The sequence below is a fragment of the Sphaeramia orbicularis genome, chromosome 24 (genome assembly GCF_902148855.1).
Source record: "Sphaeramia orbicularis chromosome 24, fSphaOr1.1, whole genome shotgun sequence".
NCBI classification, from domain to species: domain Eukaryota; kingdom Metazoa; phylum Chordata; class Actinopteri; order Kurtiformes; family Apogonidae; genus Sphaeramia; species Sphaeramia orbicularis.
Window position 1 is genome coordinate 9084723 of NC_043979.1, and position 22209 is coordinate 9106931.

Consider the following 22209-nt stretch of genomic DNA (forward strand, 5'->3'; position numbering starts at 1 on the left):
GGTACAATCAATGAATTTGAGCACTACAGTACCAATAACATCATGCAGTTGAGGATATGTTGTCATACAACAGGCCTCCAACAGGCCCCATAATGGTCATAAATCATAATATATGAAAAAAAGATACTGCTTTTTGTATGTTTTAGTTTTTATTAATGTCTGTTTTTTTATGATAACATCAGCTTGCCCAGGGACTACAGGTGGAAATTAGCACTAGTGCTACAACCTGGCACACTACATATCTCCTTTTTAAGGTTAATGTATATTGTGCATTGTCCCTGTCTAGATAAATAAATAAAATGAAAATGAAGCCAATGGGTGACGTGTCATCAAAGGCTAAAACATGCACACATCATTCACACACCATCACTTATTTTTGTTGTATGTTACTTTTTGGTTGCCAATGTCTCATAGAAACAAGATACAGTTTTACATTTCTCTCAGTGACATTGCATATGGGATACGGGATGTGATAAATAGCAAGATCAGTGCACAACAGGACATGTGGCCAAGACCACTTCAGGAAACATGATCAAGGTTCATCAGGTATGAAAGAGCATGACAAGATTGACGGAAGAAGCTCACATTCTTATCATGGTACATAATGTCTCATTTAAATATTCAAGGTTTTTCAGTTTTCTCAATACTTCTAATATCATGAACTGTATTTAAATTTAGGAACCACAAAACATGGAATCCAGAGTGAACAGGACTGGTATTGTGACTGATATTCATCCCTGCTACAAAATAGAAGATTTCAGTTACATACTAACTAGTAGGCCTTCCATCATATGCATATTGCTATACACATCACTTGCATTATTATGTTTGGTTACAATTTTTGGAAACCTTCTTGTAATAATCTCGATTATTTATTTCAAACAGCTCCACACTCCTACAAACTACCTTATTCTGTCTCTGGCTGTGGCTGATCTACTTGTCGGGGTTATTGTCTTTCCTCTTAGCATGGCATTCTCTCTTAGCTCATGTCTGTATCATGAACACTTTTTTTGCAATGTCCGGGGAAGTTTTGATATTTCACTGAGCACATGTTCTATTCTAAGCCTATGCTGTATTTCTATTGACAGATATTATGCAGTGTGTCAGCCTCTGATGTACAGAACTAAAATAAATGACCATGTTGTTACGATTATGATTGTGGTGAGTTGGGCTGTTTCTGCTTTAATTGGAATAGGAGTAATAATAGCTGGATTAAACAATGGAAAATGTGAGGAAAGATGTTTAATTGATGTTCTTATGGAAAACACTATTGGACCTATTTTATCATTTTACCTCCCAGTGATCATAATGCTGTGTATCTACTTTAAGATTTTCCTTGTTGCTCTGAAACAGGCACGCAGCATCCAGAACACAAAGTCTGGAGGAACAGCCAGTAAGACGGAGAGGAAAGCCACCAAAACTCTGGCTATAGTTTTAGGAGTTTTTCTTATCTGTTGGAGTCCTTTTTTCATTTGTATCACCTTTATGCCTTTTACTCAACACTCGGTACCACTTCCTTTGATTGAAACACTGAATTGGCTCACATTGTCGAATTCAATGCTCAATCCATTTATTTACGCTTTCTTTTACAGCTGGTTCAGATCAGCTTTTAGAATGATTATTTGTGGAAAAATATTTAAAGGTGATTTATCTAATTCAAAACTTCTTTAATTAGATTTTTTGTTTGCTTAAATTGACAATATAAATTAACTGATCTCTGTAAATTTTAGCAATCATATTTCATTTACTTTACATATAAAAGCACTTCCTTGCTGTAATACAAATTTATGTTGTTTAATACAATCCTGAAAAATTATTTTGTGAATATTTAATATATAAATATTTTTGGTCAAAAAAATTACATAATGCACGAAATGCTCTTAGGTGCAGCTCCTTATTTATGCAACAATAAGACATATTATCCTATTTTGCAGCAATGGTAATTTAGGATATTTGTCTTATTTAAACAGGGATTTTTAGGTTCCTCCCAGAGTTTCCCTGTGCTGACTTGTATCTGATTATGTCTTCAATGTTTTTTGTGTGTGCACAAAACAAAAGTTACCAACCTACCAACACGATTCATGACATTCAACAGAATAAAGTCGGTCAGAGAATCGGAGAGAAATGTAATGTGAAAAATGTCAAGCACTGACTGCACTTTCCACTCTACAGTAAGATCTGGAATCAACATGATTTGTTGCCAAATGAGTCATTTCCTGCTGGGCTCTGTGTTTTATGTTTTATGGATTTTACTCATTCATCAATTTTCCAAAGCAGTTAATCCTCAACAGGGTCACAGGGGTGCTGGAGTCTATCCCAGCAACCGTCAGGTGAAGGGCTGGATTGTACTGTATTCTTTTAAAATATTTTGTTGTTTCAATGTCCTTTTGTATTTTACTGTTTTTATATATTTTATTGCTTTTCTATATCAATCTTTGATCAACTCTGTCATTTTTAAATATGCACTAGAAATAAATTGGATTGGAAAAATCATGAGTTAAATCTACAAACACTGCATTCACACACTAACCAAACATCCAACCCAATAATCCAGTGTAAACAGAAAATGCAAAGAAAACATACGCCTCACATAAAGTTTTTTACATCAAGCGTGGTAAGCTGAACTGGACTTCAAAGACAAGATGAGACAATGAATTTAAAGAAAGTAAAACAAGAAGATGCCTTTATTGTCATTATTATTATTATTATTATTATTATTATTATTATTATTATTATTATTATTATTATTATTACTATTATTTGACAGGAGAAGTGATGCTGACTGCAAGAAAATGCACCCCAGGCTAATAAAAGGTTGTTGTTGTTTGCCTGGCAAAAGGGTCAGCTGTTGTGTGTTCATATTTGATTCTGAGGAAAATGCACCAGCACAATGGGCTGTAGACCAAGAGTGAATGTTATAGCATGATTGGTTGGGTATCAGAAATATTCTACCCCTCACCTCAAAATGAACTTTAGTGATGTAGATGAAAATTAATGACAATAAAGAACAAAAAAACTCATTAAACAAAAAATATTGATTGATACATATTTGAGTTATTATGATGACAGAAGTTCAAATGAAAAATGTAAGTCTTACATATGTGCATTTGCAGTATTATTCAACCCCGGCTTCAGTTCTTTTTGGAGAATCCTTTAGCTCTTATAACTTGTAACCAATGTTCTCAGTAAGTGCTGACAAGCTTCTTACACCTCTCAATCTCAATCTTTGCCCATTCTTCACATGCAAAAGCATCTAAAGGCAGTGGCCACAAATGTCACCATATTTCACTTGTATAGATAATGGTTAATGATTCTTATTTCATTTGTGAATATGCATAACTAAACAAAATAATAATGTTTTAATATAATGTCAGAATATTAATGTCATCTTTAAACATGATGCCACATCACAGTCACATCACATCCAACTTTAGTTTATTTTACTTCTGTATGTCAAAAGCTGACACACTGCATAATATCTGTCAACAGAAATACAATACAGGTTTAGAATATAGCATGTGCATAGTGAAACATCAAAAAAGCCTTGTATTTTGCAAAATACATCTTCATGGTAGAGACATGAGCTAAGACAGAATGCGATGCAGAAAGGAAACGCTAAAAGGCCAACAACCACAGCCAAAGACTGAATAATGTAGTTTGTAGGAGTGTGGAGCTGTCTGAAATAAACGATAGAGATAATTACAAGAAGGTTTCCATGTACTGTAATAAAACATAATAATGCAAGGAAAATGTACAACAGTATGCAAATTATGGAAGGCTTAGTAGTTTGTATATAACTGAAATCTTCCAGTTTGCAGCAGGGATGAATATCAGTCACAATGTTGGTCCTGTTCAATCCTGATTCAGTTTTTTAAGGATACTGTCGCTTAACAGATGAAATTAATCGCAGTATTGGGAAAATAAATATTTTTTTTAATTTTACAGCATTAATAATGAGAGTATACTGAAAATCTGAAAGTTTGCCTGTCCTGATACTTTACCTGGTGAATCCTAATAATCAGCTATGCACCACTGCTGTTCTTATCCCAAAAATCTTAATATTTATCAACCAGTATGTCATTTGCATAATTGCTGACCACAATGAAATACTGTTTCCATGAAACAATGACATAGACATAAAGTTAAAGGGCACAACATAAAAATAAATAAGGATATCACAAATGTGTGCAAAAGCCAAAAACCATTACACGTTTACATATATTTCACTATAACTTTCTATGCAGTAGCAGTACAGTCAGTGATAGACAGAAACTACATCAGAGGTCTTCAACTAAAATCTCAAGATGTCAACTGCCCTCCTATGCAGTTGAGGACCAAACTATTACAAATGCAAATTTATACTTTTCACCCAATTAAAGCATTGAGAAATTTTACTGTAAAACATAAATGTAAGGTGGCCCAGAGGTGCAACAGGCCAAAAAATTATCCACAAGACCAGGGGTCGGCAACCTTTAACACTCAAAGAGCCATTTTGACCTACGGAAAAGACAACACTGGGAGCCGCAAACACTTTATGACATCTGAAATGAAGATGTTAGCCTATATATACCGTGAATTCCGGACTATAAGCCACTACTTTTTTCCCACACTTTAAACACTGCAGCTTATACTCCGACGCGGCTTATACAACAATTTTACCGGTACCACGGCTTGGTGCCGCAGCGCACCTCGGTGGTGGTGGGCAGCGCACCTCGGTGGTGGTGGGCGGCGCACCGCCGTACCATGGCTCGGTGCCAGGTGCCATGGCACCGCGGTGGTGCCTCGGCTCGAGGTGCCGGTGGTGCCATGGCACCGGTGGCACCCAGTTGTGGCACCGCGGTGCAACGGCACCCGGCACCAAGCCATGGTACCGCGGTGCCACGGCACCTGGCACTGAGCCGTAGTACTGCAGTGCCACGGCACCTAGCGTTGGCCCCGAGGTGCCGCGGCACCTTGGTCGTGCCATGGCACCTGGCATCATTAAATGTTCTATTTTCTTCAGATATTTTTCTTTTCTTAGATTTCTCCGTACTTGGCCTACCTGGGGTTGAAAGTCTCGATAAATGTATGGCGTTTTGGCGGGCTGTCGGAGAGTGTGACGCATATTTTGAGTGACGAAAAATAATACTATATATATATAAATGTATATAAAATTGTATATGTGTGTAATGTGTATATAAAATTTTATTTTAATATTTCAAGATCACAATAATCTTACAATTTACAACTACAATTAAACAAACGAACAAACACAAATAACATACTTTGTTCAGATATTGTGCAGTTTTGGTGTCGCAGGGCATTCCGCGCATGCCGGCTGCCGGCTGACACGTCAAGTGCTGTCAAACGTCTCTGAAGAAGGCGAATGCTGATCACCGAAATTGCACAAGGTATGAAGAAAGAAGTTAAAAACTTTGACTTAATAAGAAGACGATACACGTTTTTGAGACAAATAACATACACTTCAATCGGACACTTATAATTTATTTTCCCAAGCCACGCAGAGCCGCAACATAAGGATGAAAGAGCCACATGTGGCTCCGGAGCCGGAACAGCCGCAGGAACAGCCTAAAAAAATGATCACTAGATGAAAAAAATTATCTACTACAAGAAAAAAAAGAGAACAGCCCAAAAAAATTATCCACTGTAAGAACAAAAAGAGAACAGCCTAAAAAATTATCCACTAGATGAAAAAAATTATCTACTACAAGAAAAAAAAGAGAACAGCCCAAAAAATTATCCACTTTAAGAAAAAAAAGAGAACAGCCTAACAAAATTATCCACTAGATGAAAAAAATTATCTACTACAAGAAAAAAAAAGAGAACAGCCCAAAAAAATTATCCACTATAAGAAAAAAAGAGAACAGCCTAAAAAAAATTATCCACTAGATGAAAAAAATTATCTACTACAAGAAAAAAAAGAGAACAGCCTAAAAAAATTATCCACTGTAAGAAAAAAAGAGAGAACAGCCTAAAAAAATTATCCACTAGATAAAAAAAAAATTATCTACTACAAGAAAAAAACAGAGAACAGCCCAAAAAAAATTATCCACTATAAGAAAAAAAGAGAACACCCTAAAAAAATTATCCACTAGATGAAAAAAATTATCTATTACAAGAAAAAAAAGAGAACAGCCCCAAAAAATTAACCACTATAAGAAAAAAAAAAAAGAGAACAGGCGAAAAAAATTATCTACTAGCCCAAAAAATTATTCACTATAAGAAAAAAAAAAAAAAAAAAAAGAACAGGTGAAAAAAATTATCTACTATGAGAAAAAAAAGAGAGCAGCCTAAAAAAATATCCACTATAAGAAAAAAAAGAGAACAGCCTAAAAAAATTATCCACTAGATGAAAAAAATTATCTACTACAAGAAAAAAAAAGAGAACAGCCCCAAAAAATTATCCACTATAAGAAAAAAAAAAAAAGAGAACAGGTGAAAAAAATTATCTACTAGCCCAAAAAATTATTCACTATAAGAAAAAAAAAAAGAAGAGGTGAAAAAAATCATCTACTATGAGAAAAAAAAAGAGAGCAGCCCAAAAAAATATCCACTATAAGAAAAAAAAAAAAACATCATCCACCTTTTCAATTAAGGGGGCGCTGTTTACCCGAAAGGTGTCTTGCTTTAAAATTAAGGCCACCACAAAAAATAAAAGGATAGGCTGAAAAATTTTAAGGCTTTTGGCTAATGTGGCTAATGCTAAGGAAGTACCCCACCGGAAGTGGAGGTCGTGCGCTAAAAAATAAAGTTATTTTAAAATATAGATATTTACATTAATATAGTTTGCAAAGCAGTTAAATGATTAAATACGGTTCCAGTGTCTGCTCCAGGTTAGGCATGGGCGTTAAATGGTTAAGGTTAGGGTTAGGGTATGGTTGGGGTTAGTTTTCAGTGGTAAATGGCCCTTGTGTGCACTGTGTGAAGGTTCGTTGCTAAGCTAATGCTAACGCGAAAAGTTGACAGCAACTTTGTGAACTACCAGTGCGAGTAAGCAATTGTGTGATTACGGTGTTGAATTGTTCAACTGCCTGACATTCAATATCATTTTTGATGAATATTAACTACAAGAAGTTCTAAAATTATTTTATTTTGAGAGGAGGAGAAGAGGAGCTTCCTGTGGAGCTCCACTATCATGGCATCGCCCATTTGTTGCAGTTAGACCCCTCCTCAACTCAAGGTCTTCAGCTCATGTGGCTAATGCTGAGAAAGTGTCATTGACGCTGGAGAACGCTGGGACTGGGAGTTCACGGTTCATTCCAGGCATGCCAATAGGGGAGGAAACATGTTTTGCCCATTTTGTGGCAAACATTTACAAATAATACAGACTTACTGCAATCACTGTGGGAAAGAAGTTTCTTTTCTTCAAAACCACAACGGCGCTGAGTCTAATTCTGTGGACAGAGTTTCAAAAGCACCAGGTAAGCGAGAAGATGCTAATAACTATAAAGCTAATTAAGCAGAAATAGGGTGTGCTCAAGTCGCTATTTCAAAAATTCCACCAATCAGTGCATTTGCTATATTTCAGACCAACTTGCCACATTCCTCAGTATGAGGAAAGAAAAGTCTAAAGAACGCCTGAGGTTCTCCTGCCCAAAACAGAAAGCTCCAGCCCCACCACACCCAGTTAAGGTAAAGTGTAATTTGCTATAGCTTTACGTATATTTGTACATTATATTCTCATATGTGAATTTTAAGAAACTTTATTCAGTCATGGTGATTAGAAAGGACACGGTATAGCACCACAGTGTTAGGTCGGCCCAAGAACGCGGATTGCGGTGGCCAACCTGGGTGGTGGGCTCAGCGGAGTGCGGCCATGTCAACTCCCTCTCACACGCTGCTTTTACACTGTTAAGGCTTTGTTCTCATAAATCGTCAAAAACGTTATGCTGTAGTATAGTGGAGTTGCTGTAGTCATCTGGAACATTTTTCACTCACAGGCCGTCAGGTGAAACATGAAAATGTGCTTTGAAATTTAATAACACTCCGACCCTCTACAACGACGTAACGTTGACCTCATAAAAAAAAGATCTATTCACACCAACGTGGCAACTACAAGTTGTTATCTGATATTCCTGCATTTTTTTTTCTGATAGGTGTTAGTAGTAGTAGCTCGGTCTGTGTTTTGCTATGAGGGATTGTTATAAACCAGGGGTGTCAAACTGAGATCCTCGAGGGCCGAGAGACAGCGAGTGCATATTGAGGCACCTACACCGCCGGTGGCTCACTTCCGGTACCACGGCTCGGTGTCGGTGGTACCGTGGCACCGCGGTACCAGGGCTCAGTGCCGGGTGCCGTGGCACCGCAGTGGCACAGCTCGGTGTCAGGTGCCACAGCTCGGTGCCAGGTGCCATGGCGCCGTGGGACCATGGCTTGGTACCACAGCTCAGCTCGGTACCACGGCTCGGTACCACGTACCACAGCACGGTGCCAAGTACCGTGGCACCGCGGTGCCACTGCTCGGTGCCAGGTGCCAAGGGTTCCTATCAATTACATTGGACTGTGAGCTAAGGAAGCGCCTTGTTCGGTGCGGTGTTTTGAACCATGTCAGTGCTAGAGGAGTTCCAACTCACTACCAGCAGAAGGTGTACCTGCGCAAACAGATTCACATATTATAAACACTGACTTCGTTGTTGTGTTTGCACGGTGATTGTCATATTCTTCCCACTATTTTTTGGCAACCCTTTAACAAAAACGTGAATAATAAAACCTTTTGGGAAAACTGGGGCCTGTATAATCCTAATACAATCCAATGTCATAGATATGCAATGGAAAATGTTTGAGGGGGAAAAAGGAGCAGTTTGTCATGAAAAGAACAAGGTATAAGCAATGGCTGAGTGCATAACAAGAAGAAGAAGACAGAAGGAACACAATAAATTTGAAATAATTGATACTGGTCAAATCCAATCTAATTTTATTTATATAGCACCAAATCATAACAAAAGTTATCTCATGACACTTTATAAATAGAGCTGGTTGAAACCAGACGCTCAAGCCAATTTACAGAAACTCAAAAGAATCCTCCAGGAACAAACACTTGGGGCTGGTGACAGTGGCGAGGAAAAACTTCCTTTTAACAGCAGAAACCATCTGCCTTGACCAGTTGGAGTAAGAGAGAGAAGGGGGGGTAGGGCGTGAATGCAACTGATACACAGATAACTAAACTAGAACTGACAAAAGTAGAAACCGTGATCAGTGTTGGCGCTAACCTTTTTATGAAATGTCAACAAGCTTTAAACGGGATTCTAGTGAATTGATATGTTTATTTCATGTCTTTGTCCACCACATTCTCGAACTCGGACATATGCATCCGATTTAAACAGAGTCTGGCCGAGCTGGCAGCCACATTTCAAGGTCGCTATCCTAAGCCCAGTGAACATGTTTCAACATTGTACCAATAAACTTTTCTTTTTTTTCTTTTTTTTCTTTTTTTTTTAACCCATCCTCCACCCCCTAATAGACCATTACACTGACTAAAACAATATTATTCACAGTCCTAACTGTCGTAAAGAAGACAATCGTTCTCCACTGGAAAACCAGAAATCAGCTAAATATTCCACACAGGAAGAACCTGTTAACTACAACGGCATATTAGGGCCACATAAGAAAATAAAAACACTTGTCACTACGAGAATAAAGTCGTAAAATATCAAGATGAAACCTGTATTTTCATGAGAATAAATTCGAACACAAAAAGTCATAATTTCATGAGAATAAAGTGATATATTGAGAATAAAAGTCATAATATTGAGGGAATAAAGTCGTATCTTAAAAAAAAAAAAAAATCTTAAACGACATTTCAGTTGAAAAAATGTCCGCTTCACTCAATCTCAAAAGTACTCGTTTCAACAAAATCTGGTCTATATTCACGAACAAAGTTACGTCTGCATTATTAGCCTGACTCCCATTCCATAACCAACAAACAGATGTACTTCATGCCTGTCTTGAACGTCCGTATAGTCGTATGATGCGGTAGGTATTGTAAACTGCGGTACCACAGCCACTGGAAATAAGCCACTGGCACCAGAAACAGTGAACCACAGACACCGGCACCTCTGGCAGCGGTGCCACAGCCACCGGAAGTGCCACAGACGAGGTGCCACAGGTACCGGAAGTGCCACAGACTACAGCAGCACCTCAGGCACCGGTGCCACAGGCCACAGTGAGATTTCGTCCCTACTGCGAGGGCCAGTATCCTGCATGTTTTAGATGTATCCCTCTTCCAACACACCTGATTCAAATGATAAGCCTATCATCAAGCTCTGCAGAAGCCTGATAACGACCATCTGGTGTGCTAGAAGAGGGAAACATCTAAAACATGCAGGATACCGGCCCTCGAGGATCTGACTTTGACACCTATGTTATAAACTGTTTTACAAGGGGAGGGGGGTTAGAGTGTAACAGGTAACATTGATAACTAAATATAGATATTTTGGTCTGTGATTTTTTTTTTTTTTTAAATAATATGGCTTATAAGTAACTATTTATCCTGGCTTGGTACTCATATAAGCTGAGATAAAACCTAAAAGACTTAAATGACATCTGCTTAATGTACTTTGTACTGTCAAATGACAATAAAGGCGATTCTGATTCTCAAGCTGTTTAATAAATTTAAAAATGGTTGCTTCACGTGTCTTTATTGACGTAACATCACTAATCTCAGTCATTGCGTTAGTAGTTTAGCAGATGATTTTATCCAGAATAGGATAAGAGCATCTCACATAGTGTAGTTCAGCAAGATAACTTAACTAATTGGTTCTAGATCTTTCTTGTAACCCAGAACCATGACAAGAACATAACCAGTGTTAAATCTCCAATGCTAGAACAAATCTTTTAAAATTCAGTGCAATGTACTGTTAGGAGAAGGATCAGGGTCGCACATGTATACAGTTAGAGAAGACGTCTTACAATAATCCCTTGTAAGAAATCAGCAGGATTGTTACAGTTGTCTATAGGAAAAGACATAGGCTATGCCCAGGTATGGAAACAAATGGCTTTGGAGACCCTTTCTCTTATCATCATCCAATTTTCAATTTGTATTTTTGTTGCTTACATCCCTAAGACACATGTGGAATTGTTTATAATCTCTTCCACTTGTCTTTCAAGGAACTATTTGAGTATTTTCTGCATTGTCGTTCAAGCCTGCTGAACCCAGGAGGCAGCCCTGTTTCCGTTTTTTTTACTAGACACGGCCATTACATTGGCCTGACACAATCATGTGACGGCCGCTTCACCACTCTAGGGGAATAATCTTATTACAGCTAGAGTGAGCTAGTGCAGAATTAAAACACCGATCACAAAAAAACTGCAGGAATATCAGACGACAGCTTTTACTTTCAAACATAACATGAATACATCTTTTTTATGAAGTCAACATTGCATGATTGTAGAGGGTCGGAGCGAGATGAAATGAAAACCGGGTTCACCTGACGGCCTATAAGGGGTTAAAGAAAATTATGAAAAATATGGCACAGTCTAGTTGTTGACAAAATTTCTGCATCAACTACCATCTTGATATCTGGTGTTCCAGATATCATCTAGACTGAGACTACAGAAAAAAACATAAATAAAAATTGTATGTTATTAAAATATGTATTGACTAGAACAGCAGAAGACAGTACCAACAGAGGAATATCACCTACCACCAGTGGTACATGTCTACAGTTGGAAAACCACTGTTCTAATAAGTTATCAGCAAACCAGCAATTATTAACAACAACAGTGAGACCACCTCACTGACCTGTGTGGTTGCCATGCCCATTGTTGCTCAGCTCCGTGGCATGTTCTATGTGAGGGTTGTTTAGATGTCCAGGATAAGACTAGGTTTAGGTTTTATTTAGTCGTTTTGTTTTTTCTCATATTTTCTCCTGACTTTTTGTTGATTCAGGTGGTTTAGTCTAGGTATGTTTAGTCTTTGCTTCATCCTTAAAATGCAGTGAAGAATATTAAATTACATAGAACAATATGGTGGTCTGAACTACAAAGACCTATGACTAAGAAGCTATTGAAGAAAGCAGACATTTTTTTTGTAAAAAAAAAAATATTGACAATATTCATAAAAAATATTAATATAGACTGGAGAGAAATATTAAGTGGTGTTTCCTAAAGGTGCTCTTTATTATAATAATTTGAGACTGATTTGGAGTCTCTGAGTCACATGACTGACAAGGTATTGAAGAAAAACAGACGTTATTTTGTAATAAAAAAAATATGAATAATATTAATAAAAAATATCAATATAGACTGGAGAGAAATATTAAGTGGTGTTTCCTAAAGGTCCTCTTTATTATAATAATTTGAGACTGATTTGGAGTCTCTGGGTCACATGACTAAGAAACTATTGAAGAAAAACAGACATTTTTATTAAAAAAATATGAATAATATTCATAAAAATATTAATATAGACTGGAGAGAAATATTAAGTGGTGTTTCCTTAAGGTCCTCTTTATTTTAATAATTTGAGACAGGTTTGGAGTCTCCGGGTCACATGACTGAGAAGCTATTGAAGAAAAACAGACATTTTTATTACAAAAATATTAATAATATTCATAAAAATATTATTATGGACTGGAGAGAAATATTAAGTGGTGTTTCTTAAATTTCCTCTTTATTATAATAATTTCAGACTGATTTGGAGTCTCTGGGTCACATGACTAAGAAACTATTGAAGAAAAAAAGACATTTTTTCATAAAAATATGAATAATATTCATAAAAAATATATTAAAATAGACTGGAGAGAAATATTAAGTGGTGATTCCTTAAGGTCCTTTTTATTATAATAATTTGAGAATGATTTGGAGTTTCTGGGTCACATGACTAAGAAGGTATTGAAGAAAAACAGACATTTTTTTTTTAAAAATATGAATAATATTCATAAAAAATATTAATATACACTGTAGAGAAATATTAAGTGGTGATTCCTTAAGGTCCTTTTTATTTTAATAATTTGAGACTGATTTGGAGTCTCTGGGTCACGTGACTGACAAGGTATTGAAGAAAAACAGACATTTTTTTGTAAAAAAAAAAAAAAGAATAATATTCATAAAAAATATTAATATAGACTGGAGAGAAATATTAAGGGGTGTTTTTTTTAAAGGTCCTCTTTATTATAATAATTTGAGACTGATTTGGAGTCTCTGGGTCACATGACTGTGAAGCTATTGAAGAAAAGCAAACATTTTTATTAAAAAATATGAATAATATTCATAAAAAAATATTAATGTAGACTGGAGAGAAATATTAAGTAGTGTTTCCTAAAGGTCCTCTATATTATAATAATTTGAGACTAATTTGGAGTCTCTGGGTCACATGACTAAGAAGCTATTGAAGAAAAACATACATTGTTTCATAAAAAATATGAATAATATTAATTAAAAATATTAATATAGACCAGAGAGAAATATTAATTGGTGTTTCCTAAATGTCCTCTTTATTATAATAATTTGAGACTGATTTGGAGTCTCTGGGTCACATGACTGAGAAGCTATTGAAGAAAAACAGACTTTTTTTTAAACAAAAATATTAATAATATTTATAAGAAATATTATTATGGACTGGAGAGAAATAGTAAGTTGTGTTTCTTAAAAGTCCTCTTTATTATAATAATTTAAGACTGATTTGGAGTCTCTGGGTCACATGACTAAGAAGCTATTGAAGAAAAAAAGAATTTTTTTCATAAAAATATGAATAATATTCATAAAAAATATTAATATAGACTAGAGAGAAATATTAAGTGGTGTTTCCTAAAGGTCCTTTTTATTATAATAATTTGAGACTGATTTGGAGTCTCTGGGTTACATGACTAAGAAGCTATTGAAGAAAAACAGACATTTTTATTAAAAAATATGAATAATATTAATAAAAAATATTAATTTAAACTGGAAAGAAATATTAAGTGGTGTTTCCTAAAGGTCCTCTTTATTATAATAATTTGAGACTGATTTGGAGTCTCTGGGTCACATGACTAAGAAGCTATTGAAGAAAAACAGACATTTTTATTAAAAAATATGAATAATATTCATAAAAAATATTAATATAGACTGGAGAGAAATATTAAGTGGTGTTTCCTTAAGGTCCTCTTTATTTTAATAATTTGAGACAGGTTTGGAGTCTCCGGGTCACATGACTGAGAAGCTATTGAAGAAAAACAGACATTTTTATTACAAAAATATTAATAATATTCATAAAAAATATTATTATGGACTGGAGAGAAATATTAAGTGGTGTTTCTTAAATTTCCTCTTTATTATAATAATTTGAGACTGATTTGGAGTCTCTGGGTCACATGACTAAGAAACTATTGAAGAAAAAAAGACATTTTTTCATAAAAATATGAATAATACTCATAAAAAATATTAAAATAGACTGGAGAGAAATATTAAGTGGTGTTTTCTAAAGGTCCTTTTTGTTATAATAATTTGAGACTGATTTGGAGTCTCTGGGTCACATGATTGAGAAGCTATTGAAGAAAAACAGACATTTTTTATAAAAAAAAAAAAATGAATAATATTCATTAAAAATATTAATGTAGACTGGAGAGAAATATTAAGTGGTGTTTCTTACAGGTACTCTTCATTATAAAAATTTGAGACTGATTTGAATTCTCTGGGTCACATGACTAAGAAGCTGTTGAAGAAAAACAGACATTTTTATTAAAAAAATATGAATAATATCCATAAAAAATATTAATATAGACTGGAGAGAAATATTACGTGGTTTTTCGTAAAGGTCATCTTTATTATAATAATTTGAGACTGATTTGGAGTCTCTGGGTCACATGACTAAGAAGCTATTAAAAGAAAAAGAAATGTTTATTAAAAAATATGAATAATATTCATAAAAAGTATTAATATAGACTGGAAATAAATATTAAGTGGTGTTTCCCAAAGGTCCTCTTTATTATAATAAGTTGAAACTGATTTGGAGTCTCTGGGTCACATGACTGAGAAGCTATTGAAGAAAAACAGACATTTTTTATAAAAAATATGAATAATATTCATAAAAAAATACTAATATAGACTGGAGAGAAAAATTAAGTGGTGTTTCCTAAAGGTCCTCTATATTATAATAATTTGAGACTGATTTGGGGTCTCTGGGTCACATGATTGAGAAGCTATTGAAGAAAAACATACATTGTTTCATAAAAAATATGAATAATATTAATTAAAAATATTAATATAGACCAGAGAGAAATATTAATTGGTGTTTCCTAAATGTCCTCTTTATTATAATAGTTTAAGACTGATTTGGAGTCTCTGGGTCTCATGACTGACAAGGTATTGAAGAAAAACAGACATTTTTTAAAAAATAAATATGAATAATATTCTTTAAAAAAATTAATATAGGCTGGAGAGAAATATGAAGTGGCGTTTCCTAAAGGTCCTCTTTATTATAATAATTTGAGACTGATTTGGAGTCTCTGGGTCACATGACTGAGAAGCTATTGAAGAAAAACAGACATTTTTTTTTAAACAAAAATATTAATAATATTTATAAGAACTATTATTATGGACTGGAGAGAAATAGTAAGTTGTGTTTCTTAAAAGTCCTCTTTATTATAATAATTTAAGACTGATTTGTAGTCTCTGGGTCACATGACTAAGAAGCTATTGAAGAAAAAATGATTTTTTTTTCATAAAAATATGAATAATATTCATAAAAAAATATTAATATAGACTAGAGAGAAATATTAAGTGGTGTTTCCTAAAGGTCCTTTTTATTATAATAATTTGAGACTGATTTGGAGTCTCTGGGTTACATGACTAAGAAGCTATTGAAGAAAAACAGACATTTTTATTAAAAAATATGAATAATATTCATAAAAAATATTAATTTAAACTGGAAAGAAATATTAAGTGGTGTTTCCTAAAGGTCCTGTTTATTATAATAATTTGAGACTGATTTGGAGTCTCTGGGTCACATGACTAAGAAGCTATTGAAGAAAAACAGACATTTTTTTGTAAAAAAAAAAAAAAAAAAAAAAAAAACATGAATAATATTCATAAAAAATACTAATATAGACTGGAGAGAAATATTAAGTGGTGTTTCCTAAAGGTCCTCTTTATTATAATAATTTGAGACTGATTTGGAGTCTCTGGGTCACATGACTAAGAAGCTATTGAAGAAAAACAGACATTTTTATTAAAAAATATGAATAATATTCATAAAAAATATTAATATAGACTGGAGAGAAATATTAAGCTGTATTTCCTAAAGGTACTCTTTAGTCTCTGGGTCACATGACTGACAAGGTATTGAAGAAAAACAGACATTTTTTTGTAAAAAAAAACAAAAAAAAAAACATGAATAATATTCATAAAAAATACTAATATAGACTGGAGAGAAATATTAAGGGGTGTTTCTTAAAGGTCCTCTTTATTATAATAATTTGAGACTGATTTGGAGTCTATGGGTCACATGACTAAGAAGCTATTGAAGAAAACAGACTTTTTTTGTAAAAAAAAATATGAGTAATATTCATAAAAATATTAATATAGACTGGAGAGAAATATTAAGCTGTATTTCCTAAAGGTACTCTTTAGTCTCTGGGTCACATGACTGACAAGGTATTGAAGAAAAACAGACATTTTTATTAAAAAATATGAATAATATTCATAAAAAATATTATTATGGACTGGAGAGAATTATTAAGTGGTATTTCCTAAAGGTCCTCTTTATTATAATAATTTCAGACTGGTTTGGAGTCTCTGGGTCACATGACTGAGAATCTATTGAAGAAAAACATTAAGAGCAGTAATTTATTGATAGTCCCTAAGGCGATGGGTTTTGAATGTCTGTCGAATATCCAACCCGCTGCTAACTTCACCTCGGTAGCGTACACTGGATGGCCGCAAGTGTCCCATTTTCAGTTCCACAATCAGTTCTCATGGGCATTGGAACCACTTCCAAAGTCCACACGCATTCCACAAAATAATGGGCAACCACTGCTGGGTTGTTGTTGCTGGGTCCAGTCTCAAGTCACATCAACCTTCTGGAAAACCCGTCAATACACCCGTTTAATGCAAACCCATAGGGTTTCAGTTTGTCGTAACCATCCACGTGCCAGACATAACTGGGTCCAAGTGAGTGGTAGCTACGACGGACAACTAGCCTTCTCCTTCACGCACGTACTCCTGGAGCATCCATTTCAGCCAAAAGAGTCATTATATCATGCCTTCGCACAACAAGATGGTATTTCACCCGCAGAACTTGCCACATTGCACGATAGCCAAAGTGTCGCCCAGGTCCTGCAAGTTCACGGGTTATAGCCCTTCTCACTTCGACCAATGAGAAATATTGGCGACGTCGAAACAACCCTAGTTTCTTTAGTTTTGTTTTAATAGTACGGATACTTAGATCGATGTGTGCTTCGTCTTCAGTAGCTCAACTATTATCTTATACGTATTACCTGCATGAAAGTACGTAAAAAGCAAATTGTCTAACAAATTGAGGTCTACTGATGGTGAACATTTACCTCTTTGATCTCCACCACAGTGCACACAAAATGAGCCTTCTTCGCACAACTGTTCACCACAAAAAACGCAAAACATCTTTATCTCCACAAAAGGTCCTTCTTGAGCTACTGTTAGTGAAGACACTCTGTTTGAGTTGAGGAGGAGGGGTCTAACTGCAACAAATGGGCGATGCCATGATAGTGGAGCTCCACAGGAAGCTCCCCTTCTCCTCTCAAAAAAAAAAAAATTTTAGAACTTCTTGTAGTGAATATTCATCAAAAATGATATTAAATGTCAGGCAGTTGAACAATTCAACACCGTAATCACACAATTGCTTACTCGCACTGGTAGTTCACAAAGTTGCCGTCACCTTTTCGCGTTAGCATTAGCTTAGCAACGAACCTTCACACAGTGCACACAAGGGCCATTTACCACTGAAAACTAACCCCGACCATACCATAACCCTAACCTTAACCATTTAATGCCCATGCCTAACCTTGAGCAGACACTGGAACCGTATTTAATCATTTAACTGCTTTCCAAACTATATTATTGTAAATATCTATATTTTAAAATAACTTTATTTTTTAGCGCATGACCTCCACTTCCGGTGGGGTACTTCCTTAGCATTAGCCACATTAGCCGAAAGCCTTAAAATTTTTCAGCCTATCCTTTTATTTTTTGTGGTGGCCTTAATTTTAAAGCAAGACACCTTTCGGGTAAACAGCGCCCCCTTAATTGAAAAGGTGGATGATGTTTTTTTTTTTTTCTTATAGTGGATATTTTTTTGGGCTGCTCTCTTTTTTTTTCTCATAGTAGATAATTTTTTTCACCTGTTCTTTTTGTTTTTCTTATAGTGAATAATTTTTTGGGCTAGTAGATAATTTTTTTCACCTGTTCTCTTTTTTTTTTCTTAAGTGGATAATTTTTTTGGCTGGTCTCTTTTTTTCTTATAGGGGATTTTTTTCGTCTAGTGGATAATTTTTTTTAGGCTGTTCTCTTTTTTTTCTTACAGTGGATAATTTTTTTGGGCTGTTCTCTCTTTTTTCTTGTAGTAGATAATTTTTTTCATCTAGTTGATAATTTTTTTTAGGCTGTTCTCTTTTTTTTCTTGTAGTAAATCATTTTTTTCATCTAGTGGATAAGTTTTTTGGGCTGTTCTCTTTTTTTTCTTGTAGTAGATAATTTTTTTCGTCTAGTGGATAATTTTTTGGCCTGTTGCACCTCTGGGCCACCATATAAATGTGTCAATCAATCAAATTTTATTTAAATAGTGCCAAATCATAACAAAAGTTATCTCATGACACTTTACATATCGAGTCGGTCGAAACCAGACTCTAAGCCAATTTACAGAAACCCAACAGAATCCTCCAGGAACAAACACTTGTGACTGGTGACAGTGTCAGTTTTGAAGTAACGTGTCTTGGTTTGACATGTGTGATCCTTAATACAAGATAAATGGTGTTGAGCACTCCTCTCTTTACTTGTAGTCATCTCTTTCAATCAATCAATCAATCAATCAATCAATAGATCAAAGTCTCTTGAGGGTCTGAATTTGAAAAAACACTTGAAACCCTCATAGCACGTTCACTTAGAATCTGTCAGTGCAATGACATTTTGTATGAGAACCAGTGTCGCTCAGAACAGCCTTGATCTTACTGGACACTGAGTTCATAGAATAACAAGTCTTTGTTGTTTAGTCTTCCTCTCTTCTGTGACGACCACTCTGAGCTGCAAGATGTTGGACCTGACATTCCTCCACCTTGTGTTTCAGGATGTTCCTCACAAGTGTATTCTGAGTTCTGTTTGGAGCAACACATTGAGTGATTATTATGTTGAAATACAGCTTGTTGACTTTGGAGGGAGTGGACTATCTCCTCTTTCAAAATGTTTCAATATACAGGGTGGGGAAGCAAAATTTACAATGAACATTTAGTTGTTTTTTCTCAGCAGGCACTACGTCAATTGTTTTGAAATCAAACATATATTGATGTCATAATCATACCTAACACTATTATCCATACCTTTTCAGAAACTTTTGCCCATATGAGTAATCAGGAAAGCAAACGTCAAAGAGTGTGTGATTTGCTGAATGCACTCATCACACCAAAGGAGATTTCAAAAATAGTTGGAGTGTCCATAAAGACTGTTTATAATGTAAAGAAGAGAATGACTATGAGCAAAACTATTACAAGAAAGTCTGGAAGATACTGTCAGGATCTGGGCCTGTGTGACTCTTTGCTCCTCCCTTGTGGTCATGGTCTGCCTGTGTGACCCTCAGCTCCTCCTTTGTTATAATCATTATCTTCATCAGACTCACCTGCTGGCGCTGCGTGGCTGCAGCCAATTACCATTGGCCTATTTAAGGATTAGGTTTGCAGCCATGCAGCGCTGGTCCATTTCTCCTCACTCCTTTCCATAGCCCGGACATTTATCCATATTCATCCACGGACTCTGACCCCAGGTTTTGTATGTTTTTTTTTTTTTGACTCTGTTTTCTGATTTAGTTTTTGTGTTAGGTTTTTGTTGTGTTGTTTTCAGGTTTTGTTAAATAAACTTGTTTTTTTTCTTTCCCCTTCAGTACCGAGCATTTGAGTCCTTTCTTTTCCCCATCGTGACAGAATGGACCAGCCATACCTGGACTCAGCTGGTACTGAAGGGACCCGTTTTTTCGTATCTCCGTGTTTTAGTTTTTCATTCCTGGTTTCGTTTGTCTTTCCTTAGTTCTCCTCTGTACCGTCGCTCCGCGCTTCTCTGCCCCATATCCGGCTTTTCTGTGACTTACCCTTGTCCTCAGCTCCGGCGGCTCGGTCTCCTCCGTGCCGGTTGGTTCGGGAGGTCCCGGAGCCGTCGGGTGCACACCCCGGTTTGTTCTCCCGGTGTATCTCTGTCCCCTGTCTGTTTCCTGCCTTGTTTTACCAGCGTTCCCATGTCATTTGGGGCCCCGGACCATGTTGAATCCGGGCTCTCCTCCCGTGTTTTTTCCAGTGCGTCTCTTTCTCTCGTCTGTTTCCTGCCTCGTGTTTCTAGCGTCCTGTTCCATGTGGGGACCTGGGCCTTCGTGGGGTCCGGGTTCTTCTCTTGTGTCTTTTCCTTCGTGTGTCTAATGATTTCAGTGAAGTTCATTAGTTCTGATCTGTCTGTCCATGTTAGTTTGTTTGTTCTGCTTGTTTTATTCGTTCCTCCCTGTCTCTCTCTCCTTGTGTGCCGTTTTCTGTGTGTGTTTCTCTGTGTGTGTTTCTCTGAGCCTATTTCTCTGTGTGTGTATTTCTGTGTGTATTTGTCTTTCTGTGTATTTTTCAGTCTGTTTCTTAGTCTGTGTGAATTTCCTAGTTTCTGTGTGTGTGTGTGTGTATTTCTCAGTGGGTGCGAATTTTTTTTGTCAATGTGTGTTACTGCAGTCCATGTGCGTTATATGTTCCCCATGTTTGTTTTTTTTTCAGTCTGTCTTCAGTCTCTGTCTTCAGTCTCTTTATTCTCTGTCTGCAGTTTCGGTCTGCAGTTTGTCTGCAGTTTCATCAGTTTCTCCTTAGTTCAGTTCTTTTCCTGTTTGTCCTTTAGCTCTGTTTCTTGCAGTTCATGTTCTTCAGTTCCATTTTATCGTTCTCATCAGTTCAGTACTGTAGATTGTCCCTCTGCCTGTCTGTGTCTCTGTCTGTCTGTCCGTGTTTCTCTGCTTGGCCTAGTTCCCTTTTCCTTAGTACTACCTGGAAGCTAGTACGCCGTCTGGTAGTTTCCCCTCCTTGAAGTCCGGTTCCGGCCGCGCAGCGTTTTTTGAAGTCTGATTCAGTTTGTCCACTGCGTTCCTGAAATCTGTTTCTGTCTGTTCGCGCAGCGTTTTTTAAAGCCTGTTCCTGTCTGTTCCTTAAGTCCGGTTCCGTCCGCGTAGCGTTCCTGTTTCCCCGTCTCGGCCTCGCTCTTTGTGTCAGTCCGTCTCGGTCTCCCTGTCCGTTCCCCTGTCAGTCCCAGTCTCAGAGTCCGTTCCCCTGTCAGTCCCAGTCTCAGAGTCCGTTCCCCTGTCAGTTTAGTCTCAGTCAGCCTGAGTCATGGGTCCAGCCATAGTCCAATTCCAGTCGATGTCTGTAGTCCAGTCATTGTCCGGTCTGTCTTGTCTCAGTTAGAGTTACTAGTCAGCCATATTCAGTTCCAGTCAATGTCCTGAATCCAGCTACAGTCCTGTCTGCCACAGCCCTGGAGGTCCACGAACCAGAGGATTTTTCTATGTCCTGTTTTGGAGGGGTTCTCACGTCCTGGTCGGGAGGTTTCTCCATGGTCTGGTCCGGAGGGGCTACTTCATCCTGGTCTGGAGGTTTTCCACCTCCTGGTCCGGAGGTCTGTCCTGAGGTGCTTCGGCCGTCTTCCCGGAGGCTCTTCACGCCGTTTCACCGGGAGGTCCTTCAGCCTGTTCGCCCTGAGGTTCTGCAGCCAGTCTGCCCGGAAGGCTCTTCACGCCGTTTCACCGGGAGGTGCTTCAGCCTCTTCGCCCGGAGGCTCTTCACGCCGTTTCACTGGGAGGTGCGTCAGCCTGTTCGCCCTGAGGTTCTTCAGCCAGTCTGTCCGGAGGCTCTTCATGCCGTCCCATTGGGAGGTGCTTCAGCCGGTCTCCCCTGTGGTTCTTCATGCCCCTTTTCGCCAGGATCCCCTCTACAATCCAGGATGCCCTGGTCTCCGTGGGGGCTTTTTTCGTATCTTTGGGGATGTCAGGATGCTGTCCCTTGAGGGGGGGGTCCTGTCAGGATCTGGGCCTGTGTGACT

At 36.8% G+C, this 22209-nt stretch overlaps 1 protein-coding gene across 1 annotated transcript in view; it reads left to right on the top strand.

Annotated features, from left to right (window-relative positions):
* The first annotated feature begins 690 nt into the window (after positions 1–690).
* Positions 691–22209, top strand: part of LOC115415591 (trace amine-associated receptor 1-like) — a 32297-nt gene continuing 10778 nt past the window's right edge. The window contains exons 1-2 of the mRNA XM_030129218.1: positions 691–1012; positions 1085–1642. Of these exons, the coding sequence (XP_029985078.1) occupies positions 691–1012; positions 1085–1642 (880 nt within the window). The remainder of the gene's footprint in view (positions 1013–1084; positions 1643–22209) is intronic.